The sequence below is a fragment of the Artemia sp. Qi Xiang Cuo genome, chromosome 1, assembly GCF_049724085.1.
Source record: "Artemia sp. Qi Xiang Cuo chromosome 1, ASM4972408v1, whole genome shotgun sequence".
Classification (NCBI taxonomy): domain Eukaryota; kingdom Metazoa; phylum Arthropoda; class Branchiopoda; order Anostraca; family Artemiidae; genus Artemia; species Artemia sp. Qi Xiang Cuo.
In genome coordinates this window covers 99,102,297-99,124,258 of record NC_142794.1, presented here as the reverse complement: position 1 = coordinate 99,124,258, position 21,962 = coordinate 99,102,297, and the positions used below count along the sequence as shown (strand labels likewise).

Genomic DNA, 21,962 nt, shown 5'->3' with positions numbered 1-21,962 from the left:
ATATACTCTTTTTTTTAAAACAACATCTTTAAATTTTGAAACTAGCATCTCTGTAAGAATACTATGTTGCAACATCCACAGCCTAATAAACACTTGTTGCTTCTGATAACACAATACTCCTCCAAAGAAGGAAGACTAGATATGTGACGTACTTATATGTCTGTTGAACAATGAAGAAAATCTAGAAGGACTTGCCAAAAGTTAAAGAAAGAAGAACGAATAAATCATCTTCTACTTAGTTTATTGGTTAATAAACTAATTAGTTAACTCACTAATTAAAATAATTAATTAATCTAAAGGTTGATTAACTAACTAAATTAGTTAAGAAATTACCTCAAAACTAATACAAACTGAAGACTTGTATTAAAAATGCTTCTCGAAAGAAGAGGGAGCAAATATGTGACATATTCGATGGGCTAAGCTTTAAATAACCGAGCTTCAAACAAATAAAAGGCATGGAATTACTCAATCAGGGTTAAAACCCAACATATTTTGGTAATAATGGCATTTTTATTTTTGAGTATAATAAATTAGTTTGACAGTAACATTCAACCCTCAGCAAAGTCAAACCTTTTGATATAAAACTCCTTTCAAATAAATTCGGTTGAAAAGCCTAAATAAACCTTAACTATTTCTAAAGCCTCGGCTTGATTGAAATCATTCACCCTGTTTGCAGCAGGGTCGGTTTCAACTGGACAGCCAATCACAGCCGTCGGAATATTCAAAGGCTCTTCAGTTATATTGACTGTCCAATCATAGCTGTCTTTTCAAAATTGATCCACGTACAAAAAGTGCTACTGGCAGAGTAAATGATGTACGAAATCTTACTAATATTACATCTTTGTGCGTTTCACCAGATTCACTATAAGGATTGGAGAGCTGCTGAAAGCTTTCATTTTTTCTAAATTCTTAAAAAAAGACATATATTTTAAACATTCACCATGACTGGCCAATCATAATGTTTACGTCTGAAAGTTGAACATTCTTCCACTTAAAGTTACTAACTTGATATGGTACACAGTTGGTGCTTTAGTTGGGTGGGTTTTTGATTATATTCCCGAGCGTTACTAAAATGCGGCCAGGATAAGTGCAACAGATTAAAAGATACAAACAAAAGTTTCAACAATTTAACCAACTTTTAAGTCTGTTATCAAGAAACTTTGTTACTTTTATACTTTCATTTATTTTGCCATTCGCATTCTCCTAGAGACAGGGGCAGATCTATAGCAAATCTTGGGGGGGGGGGGGCAGTGTGACAAAAGTGCCAATTATCAAGATGTTGGGGGGGGGGAATGTGACAAAGGTGCTAATAATTGACCAAATTGACAAATTTATTCTATAAAAAAGAGTAAGAAAAAGAAAAAACAACAAGGAATGTGGGCGCCAAAAAAAATCTTGGGAGGATGGGTTCCACGCCCCCTCTGGATCTGTCACTGCCTAGATAAGGTATTATTCCGCGACTCTTTGAAGAATTAAGTAGTCTTAGGTTACAAATGCTTCCTTTTTTGCTATTTCTAGCCATCCAAAATCCCGGTACTGGTGCATTATGTTGTTACACCGCTATAATCAGTTTCAAGGAAACCAGTCACAAAACCCATCAAACGGGCTATATGCAAATGACCGCTATAGATAAATGATTGCAAAGCCCTGGTTTCTCAATGAGTTACAATATTTAAACGATTGTTTTATGGGGTTTAGGGGAGAAATAGGTACCTAGGTTAGGTTATGTATTTAATATATGCTATACTTTATCCCCCACCCCCTAATTTGCAAATATATAGCCTAAGTTTGTTTCTAAACTATTATATATTCATCCTATTTTATTTTGTTTCATTAGCTTAACCAAACTTAACTTCTTCGCGGTGCCCGCACAATGCACCAGCACCAAATTCCCTTTATACTATTATTCCTTTTAAAGTTATGAATAATCAGTTTTTCACATACACATGTTAGATATCCAGGGCCTTTTCGCCCTAATACTTTTGGTTTAGCTATTTTCGTGCTCTCATAAAACTTCAATGAATTTTCTGTATTTTGAAGCTTTACTCAGATTTATTTCTCAAAAATAACGTCACTAAAAGCTTCTATAGCGGAAAAATGACTCTGAGGAAATTACATTCTGAATACACATTCATTTTTTTCCCAAACTGATCGCCTATAATTCTGGAAGAAGCCAAAAGTGATGCTCTACGGCAGTGCCATCTATTAAAATAATTAGATAACTAGACACATTTAGCAAATAATATAGCTATTTGATAGTATAGTATATGATATCAATCAAGGTGCTGTTAATGGTTCAACAGAAAGATTTCTGTACAGATACTGATATGTCTCCTGCACCAACTTATAGCAGTTCCAACTATTAAAGAATAAATCTCTATTGTAAAAGCTTGAGTAAAAAAAATAGCAACTACAGTGCTGTTATGTTAAAAATTGTAGTAAATAAATAAATTGTTATAAATATTGTAAATAAATCTTAAATAAATTGTTAAATTAACGTTAAAAAAAATAAAATTTATTGCTCCAGATAAATTGCTCCAGATTCCAAAAAATGGAACAAATATGTGACATATTTGTTGGACTATAAAGAATGTTTCAGGAGGTTCTACCGAGGGTTCAAGAAAGAAGAGCAAATAATGAAGAATACCGATAAAATGATACTGCTCCATAGAAAAAGAGGCAAATATGTGACGTACAAATAGCAAACAAGCAAACATGACTCTTATAAGCATGTGGCATCCACATGCAAACCTGACAGAGAGCGGTTTAAATGGTGTGTTCGAAACAATTGCATGGCAAGCAAATAACCGATTAGACTGAACATCCAACCGTTCTGGTTAAGCATGCCAATCATAGACAATTTTATTTATGAGTACGATAAATACCCTTAAGAGTAATGTTTAAAACCTGTCGAAAAAACCCAACAATGATTTGAATGAATTGACTTGTGTCAAATGAATGACTTGTGTTTTCCCGAAAATATTTGTCATCCATAATTGATGATAAAAAAAATTCAGTTTGGAATTGTTGATCAACAATGTTTGCGCTAGAAAATTCCTTAAATATACTAAGGACCTAAATACTAATACTGTACAATTTTATTATCATTTAATTAACAATTTAATTTACAATATTATTATTATTTAATACAATTAACTTAATGCACTACACACTGACCCTATGACAACGAAAATCTAACGTAACTATACAATACTTATGGTGTTGGAAGTTTTGCATGTTAGATAACGTCGAAACACTGGCACTTTGTATAAGTTTTGAAAGGCCAGTTTTATAACCGTGTGCAAATAAGAAACATCGATGCATTTTATTATCCGAATATAGGATATTATAAGATATAAAATATAAGATATATATGGGATCTACCCTTACACGGGTAGATAAAAAAGAAGGGCTTACACTTTGTTAGAAATTCCAGTAGTACCAGGTTTTATTTTTACAATTTCTTAGTATACTTACAATTTTCTCGTGATGTTCACTATGGTACTAAAAGCCACTCAATTATCACAATCTAGACAATATATTGTTGTATCAAAAGCCTTTTTTTATGAGGAGAGGGTGAAACCAGAAGTGATTTTATGACAGTGTCCTTCAACAATTCATGAGAGGTCCTCCAACCTTCTGTTTAGGGGTTATTTACTCCTATTTTACCCTTCATTTGAAGGAATATGTTTAAACTATGCATGCAAAATGGATGCTGAAGAGGTGACAGCCCCATTCTTAGGGAAAAGTATTTTTAATGATTAAAGTCAAGATTTCATTCTGATGCTTATCTACAAATGAGTAGAAGGGGTGAGGGTGAACAAGAGTACAAAATTAGATAAGCGAGTATGAAAAATTTATAAGAGGCGAAACTGGCAGGTTTCCAAGGAATATGATAAGAAAAAGGAAAAAAAAATTCTTTTTCGTTTTACTTTCTTTATTTTGGCTTACTTCGTTTTGCTTTTCGTTTAAGTTAATACCACCCACCCCCTCGATTTCGAAAAATCCCGTTTTGGTATTTTTATTGAAAGATATATTTTTGGAATCTTCATTGAAAAAGAATTGCCCCACACCAGATCGTAAGAAATCAATGAAAAATAAATTCTTTTTCATGCAGAATGAAAAATTCTTTTCATGAAAAGAATAATGACAAATTTCATATAGCGCTTGGCGATATTAATATTTCCTTTATATCTGTATCGATATTATATCTACATTATATCTGTCGATATATATATGTATATATATATATATATATATATATATATATATATATATATATATATATATATATATATATATATATATATATATATATATATATATATATATATATATATATATATATATATATATATATATATATATAATGACTAAGTATATCAGGCGATACACAAAGATTTAACTAGAATAACTTTTCTAGATATGGGCATTGAAAGAGTGGAGGCAGTCATTACATGTGAAGGGAACTTAAGTGATCCAACATTTTCAAAAAAGTTCGGCAAGTTCCTCAACAAGCTGTCTACTGTAATCATAAAAGGTTGGTCCCCCTTTATTTCTTTTCAGTAAGTAAATATATATATATATATATATATATATATATATATATATATATATATATATATATATATATATATTTATATATATATATATATATATATATATATATATATATATATATATATATATATATATATATATATATATATATATATATATATATATATATATATATATATATATATATATATATATATATATATATATATATATATATATATATATATATATATATATATATATATATATATATATATATATATATATATATATATATATATATATATATATATATATATATATATATATATATATATATATATATATATATATATATATATATATATATATATATATATATATCGATATCCATATTATATATTTCTTTTCAGGTACTTTAAAATGTGGAAGAGGGTAAAAAAAAGTAAAATTATCTCTTCGGTTGGCCTACAGATTTCTTGTTATATCTGTAAAATTTTTGCGCATAGCTTGAAATCTTTAAATTGCAATATCGTTGTTATTATGTAAGAACAAATAAAGCATGTAAAAATAACATTGCAGGGTAATTTATAGTTTCAATATGAAGGCATTCTGACAGATTGTTATGAAGAGATTAGTACATTTTGCTCTTACTATCAAAGGAATGTCTTTAAATCTATTTACTTATTTAAAAACAATTTATTTAAATGCAACTAACCAACTCTTTTCTCTTTACAGAATTTGTGAAAATAGCTTTGATCCTCCAAAATTTGAAATAGTCGCCTGAGATGTATTATTTTAGAATGTAAAGTTGTAATGCTCAAAGTGGCCATTTTGTTACAATAATCATGTTTCAATGGCCTTCTGATCACTTCAAGATCAAATTCAAAACATTAGGTCTGTAGAAAAAGACCAAATCTTCCACTCAAGCATCAATATTGTACATGTACAATGATAAATTGAAGTTCAGTAGAATTTTTATGAGAAAAGGCTAGTAATTGGGGGGTTATTCGATAAATTGGGAGGTTCCTTGAGTGTAATTCTCAACCCTTTTTTCCATTTGTAGATAAGCACTTGAAGGAAATCTTGACTTAATCGTTAAAGATATTTTTCCTAAGGGCTGTCACCTATTCAGCATCCATGTTGCACGCATAGATTCAATATATTCCTTCAAATGAAGGGGTAAAATAAGAGTAAATAACCCCTAAACATAAAGTTGGAGGAGCTCTCATGGATTGCTGAAGGACACTGTCGTAAAATTACGTCTGGTTTCACCCTTTCCTCATAAAAAAGGCTTTTGCACCATATATTGTCTAGATTATAATAATATATTATAGATTATAATAATATATTGTCTAGATTAAGATAATTGAGCAGCTTTTAGTGCCACGTTGCACATCACGAGGAAATTGTAAAAAAAAAAACTATTACTACCAGAATTTGTAACAAAGTGTAAGCCCTCCTTTTTCTATTTTCTCGAAATGATTCCATTTTTCTTAAGGTTTAGTCTAGAATATTCTAATATACATACGTGGACACCATCTATTCCAGGTGGACCTGGAACTCCATTTGGCCCTGTTTCACCTTTTGATCCTTGTGGACCCTCAGGTCCAGGGGAACCAGGAATACCTTGAGCTCCCTTTACTCCGGGAGCACCTTGCTCACCCGGTGGACCCGTAGGACCAACAGGACCTGAAAAATTTGGTAAAAATGACCAGCCATGAAAACTCTTTGGAGAAAAAAAGGTACTAAAATAATTTAACTGTAATATTAGAGAGAGAGAGAGAGAGAGAGAGAGAGAGAGAGAGAGAGAGAGAGAGAGAGAGAGAGAGAGAGAGAGAGAGAGAGAGAGAGAGAGAGAGAGAGAGAGAGAGAGAGAGAGAGAGAGAGAGAGAGAGAGAGAGAGAGAGAGAGAGAGAGAGAGAGAGAGAGAGAGAGAGAGAGAGAGAGAGAGAGAGAGAGAGAGAGAGAGAGAGAGAGAGAGAGAGAGAGAGAGAGAGAGAGAGAGAGATAGAGAGAGAGAGAGAGAGAGAGAGAGAGAGAGAGAGAGAATTTCTTTCTCGATGAGAGAGAGAATATTCTCGATTCTACTAAAAAAATCACTCAATAATTTAATCCCCTAAAAAAAAAAAGCAAGCAAAAAAATCACCACTTGAGACCTTGTACTATATTAATTTAATATAATAACACTATTCTCTACTATTTCCCTACTTTATCTATAAAAAAACAGTTCATAAATCATTAATATCAAAACAATGGTCCCTAAGCAACCAACAAAAATTCAGCCCATCAGTCTCTTGAACTATGTCACAAGGAAGGGACTCCCATATAGAAGGAAGAACATGGCGAATCGAAAATGCTAACCTTGTAGACCTTTTAATCGGTTTTCTAATTGCTGACGAATTCCTTGTCTCGTATGACCTTGTCTCAGGCTGACCTTTCTCAAACACACCAATCAAACACTCGGCTGCATTTTTATGCAATATACCAAACATAAAAAATAGCCTCATAAAAATTAAAAATACCTATAACTGGTAAAATATTAATTATGGACTAATATTAATTATTAGTCTACAATATCCTTCAGATGAGTCTGATCACCAAATCCACTGCAAAAACCGTCCACCAAAGCACAAATATTATGCTTTGGCTATATTCCACAAAGGCTAAAAAAATATTTCGCATTTTGTTCGGCAGAAGAGGCAAAATACTTTTTTTTGCATTTCAACATGCTTTAAATACAAGTGAGCACTGTTTCAAAAAGCTTATTTTCAAGTTTTCCATTTGCTATCTGGGAGTCTCTGAATTCTTTTTTTAGCCTTTCATGAGTATTTATGAATATCAATACAATTATTATTATATTATGTATCAAAATTCTATTAGCATTGTGTTATATATCATTTTATAATACATAATTGACGGTATATCTTGCTACTACTACTCAGTGTTGTGGAAGCAATTAATTACAAGTATTTAAATATATATTTAATTACTTTTCAAAATATTTAAATAATTATTTAATTACAAATTAGATCAAGTAATTTAAATACGTATTTAATTATTCGTTTCCTGTATTTAAATACAAATTAACTTTTTCCAATATTCCTAAATACTTGTTTATCAAAACACTGTTGAGGATATTCAATGTTGTTTCGGACTGTATTTTATATAGTTAGCTTTTTAATATCTTGATTTAGACGTAGACCCGTAAGAACACTGCACTGAGAGCCATCTATATTCGCGGAATAGGTATACAACAAAACTCAGTAGCCAATGCATAATTGTTCATGGGTCGTCATTGTTAGTATTCAGTCTTTTGAAGTAAGGAAAGTATTTTCAAGTGCTTTAACTGAACTGGACACAGTACTGAATGTAATAAAATTAAAGTAAAAAGTATAATATTTGGGTCATAATAATTGGGGAAGCTGTTTTTGAGAAGTTTATAAATCTTAGTCTATGCTTCAAGCTTTTACTTCTTATCAGGCAAATAATAAAATTGGGTCAAAACAGAGACTCATGTGGAGATGAGATAAGTGATAAGCACAAAAATGGCTAACTTCACAATATCTGATGGCAAGTAGACTTGTGAATGTTTACTTGCCAGTTTTTTTCACTACTGGCTGTGACTCTTTTCATAACAAATGTTATTTCTCTTCTAAAGCAGAAAGGTTTAGTTTAAAAGCACTTTTAAACTTATTTCTTCAACATTAAAAACAAGGCTTGAGAAGCAAAATAACTTTTACTTCAGATAAAAATAATTTGATGGTCTTTTGGCTGTAGTATACAACAGAATCACTTTAGAAGAAAATTCGTAATTTTCAAGTTTGGATGTCTCGATGCATGTAGACCTTACGAAGCAGTTTTTGGACATTTATTTCCCTGCTGCTAGACTACTTTGCCTTGTTTTGAAAAATAAAAAATAAAATATTTGACAAATAGTGAATGAAAAAAAGCACAACTGTTCACATATGCTTTATTTCTGTCTAGATATCATGAACAAAATCAAAATTCTTGCTAAGCATTGTCCCACTTGTATCTTGATCTTTTGAGGTTGTTTCTTTTTATTTTTATATTTCCTTGCCTCTTTAGCTGATCAGGGATGAAACGTAGATTCGTACCCCACAAAAAGAACACGTTTTGCTAAAGATCGTGTCTAAAACAATTTTTGTCTGCAATTTATTGCTTTGTCAGGCAAGTGTAGGTGTCTGAAAATGTTTCATTTTCTAGCGTATTTATCCATCACTGATTTATAATTTTCTTTAGTACAAGGGAATCTATAAAAAAAAAGAAAAAAAAGCGTGTTTTCACAGACACCCTTGATGGTAATGAGTCTGTGACGTCAGAGTCATGAGAGTGTGTCAATCCTCGATGTCAATCTGAGTATTAAAGCAGTTTGGATTCTAAAGCAATGACAATACAGTCTCCTAGAAAAAGAACCCCGAGCAGAAATTTATTTGAGAAAAAGCCAAGTAAACTTTCTCAGAAAAAAAAATTGATGATATCATAGTAGACTAAACAATTGAAGGAATGCGGCCTCATGTGACTGTGGAGGAAAAGCTTTCAAAACCCTTGTGCAAGGATCGGCTTATTATACAAGAACTAAGTGTTGAGACACCCTTTCTACTCATATAAACCAGTAGTTCTTAGAGATGACGACAAATCTTAAGATAAAATCTGCTGATTTGGATTATGTGCGCACTACAACAGATATATGAGCTGCAAATTATAAAAGCTCCATTGGCGTTGCTGCACACTGGCAAAACGATGACCTTAGCCAAGGGTCAGCTGCAATCACTTGTCAAAGATTTAAAGTCACACATGATTGTTCTTCTTAAGCTGATTATCTTAACAAGATTCACAAAACATGTGGTCTCCTGTACACAAAATTGGTGAAAAATGTGACAACCGGTGGCAGTAATTTGGTGAAAGCTTTCAGGGAATTGGCATATCCAGTCAGTCCTATTGACACTATGCCTGAAAGAAATGACGATAGTCAGGATTCTAGAAGTGAAAATGACACCTCCGTAATTGTTTCAGTTGGAAATTTGCTTGACTTACAGACGGAAGAGTGAGATAAAACAGAAGAATCTGAAAGTGAATACTACTCATTCCCTCACTTGCGTTGTACGAGCCAGACTTTGAATCTTGTTGCTAGTAAAGACAGAGAAACAGCCATGCCAAATTCGCCGCATAAAAAACTCTACCATGCTTTAATAGGGAATTGTCAATCACTGTAGAATGCAATGAATCAGAGCTTGATAGCCTCTGATAAAGTCCAAGGTTTAATGTCAAAGCAGATGATTGTCCCCAATGGGGCTTGGTGGAATTCTCGATATTAATTTTAAAAAGATCGTCAAAGCGCAGGACCAGATTGGGCAGGTTTACACCAAACTAAGCCTATCAAAGTTGAAAGTGATTGAGCTTAAGTTTCTTATCGAGTATGTCAATGTAACAGAGCCTCTCGCCAGGGCACTTGACATATTACAGGAGACAAGATTTTTTTCTAGGAACGCTGTTGCCCACATTGATTGCAGTAAGAAAGGAAATGATTGACATGAAACAAAACACTCTCAAGAACACAAACGCTTTCGTGGAAGTTACCTTAGATAGTTTAGAGAACCGGTTTGAACACGCATGTACAATGCAGCTAAGTGAACCTAAGTGAATGCAGCCACCCTGGTTTCAAGGGAAGATGGATTCCGGGAGATATCCATTACCGAATCATTAATGTAATTTGTAACGAAATGAAACATATTTTGCCATCCAAAGCTGATGATCACTTGACTGATGGTAATGCAGTGCAGAGTAAAGTGACGTTGATAGATTCTGATGACTTTTTTTTAGTTTTGACAGTGATGGTGTTGGGAAGGGCACGGATTCTTCTTTTGGCTGTAACATGAAAGATAAGTTATTGAGATTAATGAACGATATAAACCGTCCGATTGAGCCCTTGAAAGAATATTCGGACGTTGCAAGGTTCAATACTGCCATACCATTGTCTGCTCTACTAGAACTGCTTTTTTCTTTTTTTGGTTCGGATTTCACTACAAAACAGAGTCAGCTTGGAGACAAGAAGTTTGAGAAACTTTTGTTTTTAAAAGCCAACTTCCAACTTTGATAATGAATATTGAAAGAATTTTCATTATAAACGGTATACTTTGAGAAAAATGTGCCTTGTAGATAGAGTAATTTGTGTTTTTAATACGCACTTTATAACCAAATGCAAATTAATTCCCTGGTCATGTACTTCCAATCATTAATTAATTACTTTATGGTACGAGTAATTTGTATTTGTAATTAGCTACATTTTAAAAGTATTTCCCACAAAACTGCTACTACTGCAACTTCTACGGCTACTATTAACTGCTACTGCTAATCAATGTCCTTAGCCATTCAAGAATTATAGCAGTTACGCTCTTTCAGTAACCTGAATTCTTATAGTATTTTGATTTAATTCAAAATCCCCTCGATGTTTCTTGAAAGTCTTAACTTAATATACTTAGTCGTTTCTGAGATATTGCAAATGCACCCTTTTGACAATCCAGATATGCATCGTTTCTATTTATTCGGCTCAACAGCATCCTCAGCATTTCCTTAATATATCAGTTTGATACCCTAAGCTGCTCCTGAAATTATGTAAATGTGTCCTTTCGACAGCTTGGATTCAAATATTTTTTCTACTGAATTTAACATTACTCTCAGCAATTTCCGAGGGCATCAACTCTATATCCTTTGCTGTCCATAAGACTTTGCAGATATTCTCTTTTGAGAACCTGGATACACATGCCCTAACATTCCCTAACACTTTTTTAACAATTGCTGAAAACTTCAGTTTAGCCGATTCTTAGATAATGTAGATGCCCCCTTTGGCAATATATATGTACATCGTTTGTGTTGAAATAGTGAAACATACCTCTCAGTATTCCCTATAAGTTTCAACGCAATACAATTAGTTACTTGTGAACTATTACAGATACGCCCTTTGTACAACATGTATGCAAATAGTGTTATTTGATTTATCACAGCATCCCACTCAACACCCCCTGAAAGCTTCAGCTTAGTAAACTTAACCGGCTATTAAATATTTTAAAAACAATATTAAATATGAAAAAAAATCAAAATAGGTGATTAGAAAGCTAGGATAAGAGCTTGCCTTTTTTTTGTCAGTGCTCTTGCTATGATTAGGTGTCAATAATATTTAAAACAACATTTTAGACTTTAAAAGAAAAATGAAATTCATAGCCTAAATCTAATTAATATTTTTTTTATTTGTCATCATCCGGGTTGCAGCGATAGCTAGCAACCTAGTAAGAGACGATCACGTCCCATACAGTACTAAGATATAAAACAGCCAATAACTTTTAAAAATAGTCTTAGATGGAAACACACACCCCTATAAAGAAAACTTACAGTCCCTTTGCTGGAACAACAAGGAAAATCCATTAGCTTGAAAAACTACAAAAGTGGCTCGAACCACGATATTCTGCATCAATGGCATCTTTTTCTGTTTTTTTTCTTTCGCAGCTAGCGGGGCACTGGAACATCACAGAGAGCTGGTTAAATATCATTTTAAAGGAAATTGATGTATTAAAAAAAAACTTCTGTAATTAACAAAAATTATTTTTTTAAATACTCAATATTTTACAAAATACTGCATTTTTGTATAACATAGGAGTAGCAAATGTTAATAATAATGTCAACTTTTATACGAAGATAAAATAGTAATTTTAACACTATCTGAATTAAGAAAAATCTGTTGATGAGACAATGCTACAAAACATAGTAAGAATAATAATAAAAAAACAGAACCAGCAAAATTTTATATGTGGCCCAGGCCTATATTCAGGCCTTGGGAGGAGAAAGGGCTCGGACGGAGTTAATTAGAGAGTAACTCTAAATATAAAATAAATATCAATTGTCTGAGTTACAATAAGTAAAATTTTGTTATTATAGCTTTTATTTCAGATAAGGGATTAAAACAACTGCGTTCACAACTAATTTAAAAGAGAAATCTTACAACAACATTGCCATTTTTTTTACATTTACTTTCAGTTTATTTGCACCCCTCTTCCCTAATGTTTACATAAAGGCCTATACAGAATACTAATATTGCGTTTTTTATTATTTTTCACTTATTTGATGAAAGAAGTGTTTATCCACTCTTCTGAATAAAATATTGTATTACCAAAATCTTTTCTTCAGTATTTTTATTAGATTTCCACTCAACCAGCTTTCAGTGTCACTTCCGCTTAATTTTCCGTAATCTTTAGTAAATTTTAAAAGATAAAAGAACATACCTTTTTGCCCAGCGTCTCCTCGTTCTCCTTTTTGACCTACTGGTCCTGGCAGACCCTGGGGTCCTGGTGGACCAACTGGGCCGGTGACTCCTGGTGGGCCATCTTCACCCTTGATGCCCCGTCGACCTATCTCTCCAGGTGGTCCTTTCTCCCCTGTCGGACCCATTGGTCCCGGTTCCCCTCTAACACCAGGAGGACCAATAGGCCCCGGTGGACCCTATATATATATAAAAAAAATTAACCAAAAAATGTAGGATCTAGGGTACAACATCGTGAGTTGTGGTGTTTAGTAGATACGGTTTTCTCCCTTCTTCTATTTTGTGGGTAAATCTTTTTTTTTTTATTTGTAAGTCTCGTTAACATAATTTATTTTAATCCTTAATGCATATTATTATTCGATCACACCTACTAATATCTTCATTATTGTTATGTTTATCGTTAATCCTCGTGCTATTATTTTTGGATTCGTGACAAGAATTTTGCTTTCAAAATACATTTATATTGATGACGGATTAGATTTTGCATTATTACAAAGTATGGAGAATAGTTATAACCAATTATGAAAACATGTAGAATGAACCTCTGCCCCCCTCTGGAACAAAAAAAAAAAAGAAGAAAATTTGGTATGCTATGAAAAATTCTTTCATCGTTATCAAAACAAAAGTATCGGTGAATAATCAGTGTAGGCTATACGTACAGGATGTTCTAGCACTTCTTCAACTGAATGGATGAATTTTTTGAAATTAAATTGAAATGAAAACATTAGCTTGTTACAAAGTCACTTGTAAAGATTAGGGAATTCACCGCTAGGATCGTTTATAAGATAAGAAAAAGAATAAAATAAATATTCTTGAACACAATATAAAAATTACATATATATTCGCATCATACAAAATAATGTAAAAAACTAAATAATAAAGCTTACCAAAGATGAAACAGTAAAAAACAGATATGATGCAGAAAAAACAAGATAAGAAAAGGATAAACAGGAGAGCGGAGGGGTGGGTTAAAAGGTGATGGGGTGCTTGATAAAAAAAAATGAGGAGTTAAGTTCTTTAAACCTCTCTAAAAGGCTTTTCATTTTTTTATACCCTCCAACGAAGCTATTTATGACAAGCATGTCTTTCTACATAGTTTAAGCAGAAGACAAAGTTTTGTTCTACTCCATGATATATTATACATACATTATTTTACAGACATTAATTAAAAAAAAAAACTTTCCGAAAAAGATGTTTTTCAAAGAAAATTAAAGGCCATTTTAAACTTAAGATCAGCAGATACAAATACCTGTTAAAATTAAAACTCAAAACGAACAGAAATTACTATTAAAGAATAAATGAAACCCAAATCGAATAGAAATCAAATAAACAATCATAGCAAAAAAACATACAACAAGTAATAATATAAATGAATTAATAAATCTTACAGTGAGTAATTCTTAAATTGAATATGCAAACTAAGCTTAAAACGAAAAAAAATATTTTGCTATTGAAACATAAATGAAACCGAAAACGAACAAAAATTAAATAAACAATCAATGCACTCGAACATACAATCGATACTAATGTAAATGAATAAATAAATTTTAATACGTGTGAAACTTGAATTGAATATGCAAACAAGCTTGAAAGGAACAAAAATCACTACAAACAAGAGTTTGGGTATCGCCTCCTTCTCTTACTGTAAAAGTCTAAAACCTTCTACGCCATTGGCGCTTTACTCAAAACGAATTGCATTACAAACATTTTCTTTTGTACTTGATATTGAAAATAAACATTAAAATTGCCGTAAAAATTTGAACTGATGAGCCTTCAGCAATTAATATCATTATACATCAAATATTCAGTTTAACTTATTAGTTCTTTCTAAGATTGGTCAAGATGAATATATTTTCACTACAATCAAGAGTTTGTATGCTGTCCCCTTCCTTAATTGTAAAAACCTAAGGCCTACTACGTCATTGGCGCTTCCCTGAAAACGAATTATATTACAAATATTTTCTTTTCCAGTTCTTACAGCACTGAAAAGGAAAATAAAATTACAGTGAAATAAAAACTTGAACTAATGGATCTTTCAAAAATTAACATCATTATATATCAAATATTCAATTTGATTTTGTTTATACTTTCCAAGACTGTTCAAGACACATATAGTTTTCAGTAAAGCGCCAATGACGCACTGGGTTTTAGGATTTTACAGTTAGAAAAGGAGGCGATACCCAAACTCTTGTTTATAGTGATTTTTATTCCTTTCAAGCTTGATTTGCATCACAGTATATAAATTATTAGCAGTATGATCTTTCCGTATCTCACCCATTATGAAAACCTGGACCGCGGTGCGAGTGCTTCGAAGGACGTAAAAACATAAGCGACATTAGATCTTTTTACGAGTAGACCAGTCAGATTACTCTTGAACAAGAGGCTTCAGCGTTGGAACACTAAATTTCGAAGAAACTGATTTTAAATTAATTTATTCCAATACGTATATGAAAATCGGTAATTAGTAGTGTGATTTTATTATTAGATGTTTTTAGGAATTAAAAATAGGTTTGGAAGTCTCAAGTTGGTTTCAAAGGTATTTTGAGAAAGTTTCTGCCAAAATACGTGTTCCAGGGTAATTGGACAGCTGGTGGCAGATCAAATGAGAGGAGCTGTTTGTACGCGCTAATGCAAGAATAAGTGGGAGGAGCTATTTATCCGCACCGAGAATGAATAGCCAGAAATTATCTGCGGTAAACTTACTGCAATATCTTTATTCTGTGATTGGCATATTCAATTTAAGTTTATTTATTAATTTACATTAGTATCCATTTTATGATTGTTTCCATTGATTGTTTATTTAAAATCTGTATGTTTTGAATTTTATTTATATTTTAGTTGCAAATTTTTTTTTTCGTTTTAAGCTTGATTTGCATATTCAATTTAAGCATTATCGCTTTAAGATATATTTATTCATTTATATTATTACTTGTTGTATTTTTTTTTGCTATGATTGTTTATTTGATTTCTGATCGTTTGTGGTTTCTTTTATTCTTTAATAGTAATTTCTGGTCATTTTGAGTTTGAATTTTAACAGTTATTTTTATCTGCTGATCTTAAGTTTAAAATGGCCTTTACTTTTCTTTGAAAAAAGTCTTTTTCGGAAAGTTTTTTTTATTAATTTTTGTTCGCTTTTGATCGCAAAATGTTTCAAGTTTTTGAAAATTCCTTCTTTCAAAATCAAACTTTTTTCTTTTCAAAATCAAACGTTCATCAACGCATCAAATCTAGCATCAATGGGCTTGTGTCAACCTCGGAGTTTTTATTATCTGATGTGTGAACTATTTTTAACAAAATGGCTATCTCAAAATTTTTATCGAATGGGTTTGGGGAAAAGGGGCGGGGGGGGGGGACTAATTGCCCTTCGATCTCTTTTGAGTCTTTAAAAGTGAACTAGAACTTTCCATTTTCAATCAAACGAGCCCTGCCTGAAGTTTATACGAGCATCCCTTCTGTAGGAACCATATATGCCCCCAGGGCTTAAATTGCAACACCTTCCCCCAGGCCCTGGGGGGTTTTGTCGACTCCGGAGTTTGTGTTATCTGACCTTTGAACTATTTTTAGCAAAATGGCTATCTCAAAATTTTTATTGGATGCATTTGGGGGAAAAGGGGGTGGAGGATATTTGCCCTCTGATGTATTTTGACTCTTAAAAATCAAAATAGAACTTTCAATTTCCAATCAAATGAGTCCTCTCTGAAGTTTATACGAGCATCCCTTCCATAACAGCAATATATACCCCCCGGGCATAACTTAAAAAGCCTACCCCGGGCACTGAAGGATTGTGTTGACCACTTTTCGTTTTATGATCTTTGAACCATTTTTGAAAAAATGGCTCTCAAAGTTCTTATCGGATGGGTTTGAGGAAAATAGGACGTGGAGCGGGGGGGGGGGTATAGTTGCCCTCTGATCTCTTTTGACCAATAAAAAGTGAACAAGAACTTTCAATTTCAAATCAAATTAGCCCTCTCTGAAGTTTATACGAGTATTCCTTCCCTAATAACCACATATCCCCCCAGAACATTACTTACAACGCCTGCCCCGTTGCGTCAACACAGGAGTTTTTTCTTATCTGACCTTTGAACTATTTTTAACGAAATGGCTATCTCAAATTTTTCATCGAATGGGTTTGTGAAAAATGGATGTGTGCGGGGGGGGGGGGCTAGTTGCCCTTGAATATCTTTTGACTCTTAAAAAATGAACTTGAACTTTCAATATCCGATCAAATTAGCCCTCTATGAAGTTTATACGAGCATCCCTTTCATAAGAACCATATGGGTGCCCAGTACAACACTTACAACGCCTACCCCCTGGGAACTGGGGGATTGTGTCGACACCGGAGCTTTTTTTGTTTAATTTTTGAATAATTAAAAAAAATAGTTATCTCGAAATTTGTAGTTGATGAGTTTGGGGAAAAAGGGCGAGGGGGGGTGCTAGTTGCCCTCCGATCTCTTGACTCTAACAAAGTGAACTAGAACTTTCAATTTCCAATCAAATGAGCCCTCTATGAAGTTTATACGAGCATACCTTTCATAAGAACCATACATGCCCTCAGGGCATAACTTAGAACGCCTGCTTCCGGGCCCTGGGTGGTTGTATTGTCACCGGAGTTTTCGCTGTCTAATTTTTGAACTATTAAAAAAAGCTTTCTCAAAATTTTTTAAGGATGGGTTTGGAGACAAAAGGGCGTGGGGGGGGGGGCTAGTTGACTTCCAATCTCTTGACTCTTAAAAGTGAACTAAAACTTTCAATTTCCATTCAAATGAGCCCTCTATGAAGTCTATACGAGCACCCCTTTCATAAGAACAATACATGCCCTCAGGGCATAACCTAGAACGCCTGCTTCCGGACCCTGGAGGGTTGTTTTGACGCCGGAGTTTTCCTTATCCGACCTTTGAGCTATTTTTAACAAAATGGCTATTTCTAAATTTTCAACAGATGTGTTCAGAAAAAAGGCGTGGGGGGGCAAGTTGCCCTTGGATCTCTTTTGATTCCTAAAAAGTGAACTAGAACTTTTAATTTCCAATAAAGTGAGCCCTCTCTGAAACTTTTACGAGCATTCCTTCCATAAGAATCACATATTCTCCCAGGGCACAACTTACAACGCCTGCCCTCGGCCCCTGAGTGTTTTGTCGACCCCGGAGCTTTCATTATATGATTTTTTAACTATTTTAAAGAAATTGCTATCTTAAAGTTCTTATGGGATGGGTTTGAGGAAGCAGGGCGTGTAAGAGGGGGGATTGTTTTCCTCCGATCTCTTTTGACTCTTAAAAATGTAAACCAGAACTATCCATTTCCAATCAAATAAGCCCTCTTTGAAGTTTATATGAGCATCCCTTCCATAGGAACCATATATACTCTCAGGACATAACTTACAGCGCCTGTCCCCGGGCCCTGGGGGACACAGGATTTTTTTTATATGATGTTTGAACTATATTTAACAAAATGCCTATCTCAAATTTTTTATCAGATGTATTTGGAAAAAAAGGCGTGAGGGGGGGGGGTGCTGGTTACCCTCCGATCTCTTTTGACTCTAGAAAAGTGAAATAGAAATTTCGATTTCCAATCAAATGAACCCTCTGAAGTTTATACGAACATTCCTTCCATAAGAACCATATATGCCCTAGGGCATAGCTTACAACGCTTGCCCCCGGGCTCTGGGAGGTTCTGTCAACACCGGAGTTTTGTTATAGGATCTTTGACCTATTTTTAACAAAATGGCTATCTCAAAATTTTTATCGGATGCATTTGGGAAAAAAGTGCGCGAAGGGGGGGGGGGTGAGGCAAGTTGCCCTCTAATCAATTTTGACTCTTAAAAAGGGCACTAGAACTCTCAATTTCCAATCGAAAGAGCTTCCTCCGAAGTTGATACGATGACTCCTTCCATATGATGACTCCTTCCAAGTACCTCTGGGGAAAAAATAATAATAATAAAACATTTTAGCCGTATGGCCTTTACTATAGGCAACACTATGGCGTTGCCTCTGATTACAGACGATACGGACGTTATTTGTAGAATGTGGATACGAGAATGCGAATACAAAACAGAAATTCATACCAATCAATAACAGAAAATTTGACTTTTGAAATTTTTTGTTTTTCCGCTGTATTATCATCAGTATTTTGGGAAAGCAATAAGACCTGTCGAACAGCTTAGCATTTAAGTATAAGCTCTACCAAAGTCAGGGTGTGAGGAATTCAGTATATTCATTTTAATTTAATAAATATTCCACACAATTTAAGCAGACGCATGCTATGAGGAGGGTGAAAAGGTATTGAATTACTAATAATCCTTCCGATATATGCCATCCTTACTGGAGAGAGCTTATTAGGAGAGCAGTAACAAAGCTTATTTATCCTTAATTGAAGACTGTCTGCCTTGATAAAAGTAAAAAAAAAGATTCAAAGTGTTCGATTCAAATAAAAAGCACTAGAAAGCTAATTATTGAAAAGTACGAATCCTAAAATTTCCGAGAGCCCTTCGTGAAGAGTTTCCCACTATTAAAAAATAATCCTTTCATCTTGATTAAAGTAGAACCTGAAAGAGAAGTACTGAAGGGTAAATAAAAAAGGAGCATATTCATAAAATGAGAAAAGCTTTCAAACTAAAGTTTCCAGGGGCATATACCTAAATCAACTTTCAATTAATAGATAACGAACAGTAAAAATGAACGAATAGTAAACACTATAAACGAAGAATTAATTAATTTGTATTAATTATATAATTTAAGTAAATACGTATTAATTTAAACATTTACATACAAATTTTTTAACTTTTACCCATTATTTTACTTAACTTCGATCATCCAGGGTTTTAGACTAATCACATAACACTCTTTGCGCGTTTCAAGTCAACTGTTGACATAGCGGAATGAAATCTAAATGAAAATCCTCTTTCTAATCATATTGCCATTATATACCACAAATGTTTCCAAACAGGAAGAAACTTCTGTTTGTAAAAAGAATTTAAAAAAAATTTGGTTTAAAGAAAACTTTGGTCAGCCCATGGCAATATATAAACCGCAACTTAAATTGTTCATTTAACAAAACAATACTTGATTATTATTCAAGTTCTTATGAATAAAATATCATATAATATAGATGTTCGTGCGTATATGATATTAAAACACATGCTAAACATCAATTCGAACATATGTATAAAACATTTCCCTTTATAATACATCAAATATTTATATTACGTTAGAGTGTTATCCCAAGAATAAATAACATTTACAAAATAAGAATATAAATCTTTACTTACGCCGTCTCCCTTGACTCCTTTAAAGCCCTTTTCCCCAGGTTTGCCCGGTTCACCCTTGTCTCCATCTTCTCCTGGAGGTCCCATGGGCCCTGGTGGACCAGGTAATCCTCTCTGACCAGGTAGACCATCTCGACCTGTTGGTCCAGGAAGTCCGGACTCACCCTAAGAGAACAAAGATATGAATTACAAACATACACTTTCTATTTCATATTTATATAAGATATTCTCTAAAATAGCGCTTGAAAATACCTTTACAGCTGACCCTTTTCCTACATCTTTTATTTATATCTTTTTATCTTTAATAAAAAAAAAGGCAACAACCTTGAGTCCGGAAAGATTACGGTTAAACAAAGTCTTTGGTACCATCTGAATTACAGGTACCCGATGAGACGAAAAAAAAAAAAAAAATAAATAACAACAACAAACAAACAAACAAAAAACGCCTAGTCGGGCTGAAAGCACAAGGTTAAGTCAGATACCCGATACCCGATGAAAGCACGGACGATGCTGAATGCAGCAACATCAAGCTTGTTGCATAGTAATTCAACTATTAAAATAAAATAAACTGTATGGTATATTAGCATAACATTAACTATGGAGTAATATCTGCTTACTACCAGCTGTTCTCAAGCCTTGTAATAACATTTCCGTTAGAAGAGAATACAAGTTATAAATATATATTTCCAAATATCATTATGCAGCTATAGAGAAAATTATATATAAATAAATACAATTAAAAAATTAAATAAATTAAAATAATTGAATATATATATATATATATATATATATATATATATATATATATATATATATATATATATATATATATATATATATATATATATATATATATATATATATATATATATATATATATATATATATATATATATATATATATATATATATATATATATATATATATATATATATATATATATATATATATATATATATATAATAAAAAAAAAATAAATTAAAATAAATATAGAAATTATTTATAAATAAATATTCCTAAATATCATTACGGAGCTATAAAGAAAATTGTCCTAACCATAAGGCTAATTATAATTTTAAGACTGGAATGATGCGTAATTGGGGAGTTATTGCTCTCCGAAAGTGCTTTTGTCATCAAGAAGTAGTTTCCGAGAGAGGTTTTACAACTCTGACAAATGTTTTGAGAAACAAGAGTTTGTATCCTATTATTTTACTTTTTAAGTTTTGGTACCAGTTAAACCCCGGTGATTGTATGGGTCAGGGTGGGAGCGATAAGAACCACAGAATGCAATCCATTTTTTTCTCTAGGAAACAGTTAGGTTCTTCCTGTTTAATCAAAGGAAAAAATGGAATAAAATGTATTTCGTGGTTAGTGCAATGATCATGTAATAATTAATGAAGTTTGAAAAGGCCGTTGGGACAAGTTCAGAACCTGAACTATAACTTTGGGAATTGGTCCTCTTGGAAGAATCTTAAGACAGGTAGCTCCACAATAAGGTCTTGCTTAAGATCCTGATTTTTAGCAGCGGGGCTAATAGGAGTGTTAGATGGCTAAATCAAACGAAATTAAGGAAATAAAATGCCTAAAGAGTGTTGATTCAAAATCATAAATGCGAATTTTATCTCAAACTGCACTAAAAACAAAGAATATATCAATGATATCATAAAAAGTGAAATTTTTGAAACCTAAATCAATCTAGACTATCAATAAGTATAGTCCTGAATATAAATATATAAGTAATAAAAAGATCATTAAATCATTAAAAAAAATAAACTACCAAAAACGTATTCTTAATATTTGGGCTATTTTTTTCCTGATGTCCAACGTTT

The 21,962-nt window shown here is 32.7% G+C and overlaps 1 protein-coding gene across 1 annotated transcript in view; it reads right to left on the bottom strand.

The window, feature by feature from the left end:
- Window positions 1-21,962, bottom strand: part of LOC148956984 (uncharacterized) — a 247,290-nt gene that overhangs the window by 41,794 nt on the left and 183,534 nt on the right. The window contains exons 18-20 of the mRNA XM_089088075.1: window positions 20,136-20,297; window positions 12,837-13,053; window positions 6,071-6,231 (exon numbers count right to left, since the gene is read on the bottom strand). Coding sequence (XP_088944201.1) covers window positions 6,071-6,231; window positions 12,837-13,053; window positions 20,136-20,297 — 540 coding nt within the window. The remainder of the gene's footprint in view (window positions 1-6,070; window positions 6,232-12,836; window positions 13,054-20,135; window positions 20,298-21,962) is intronic.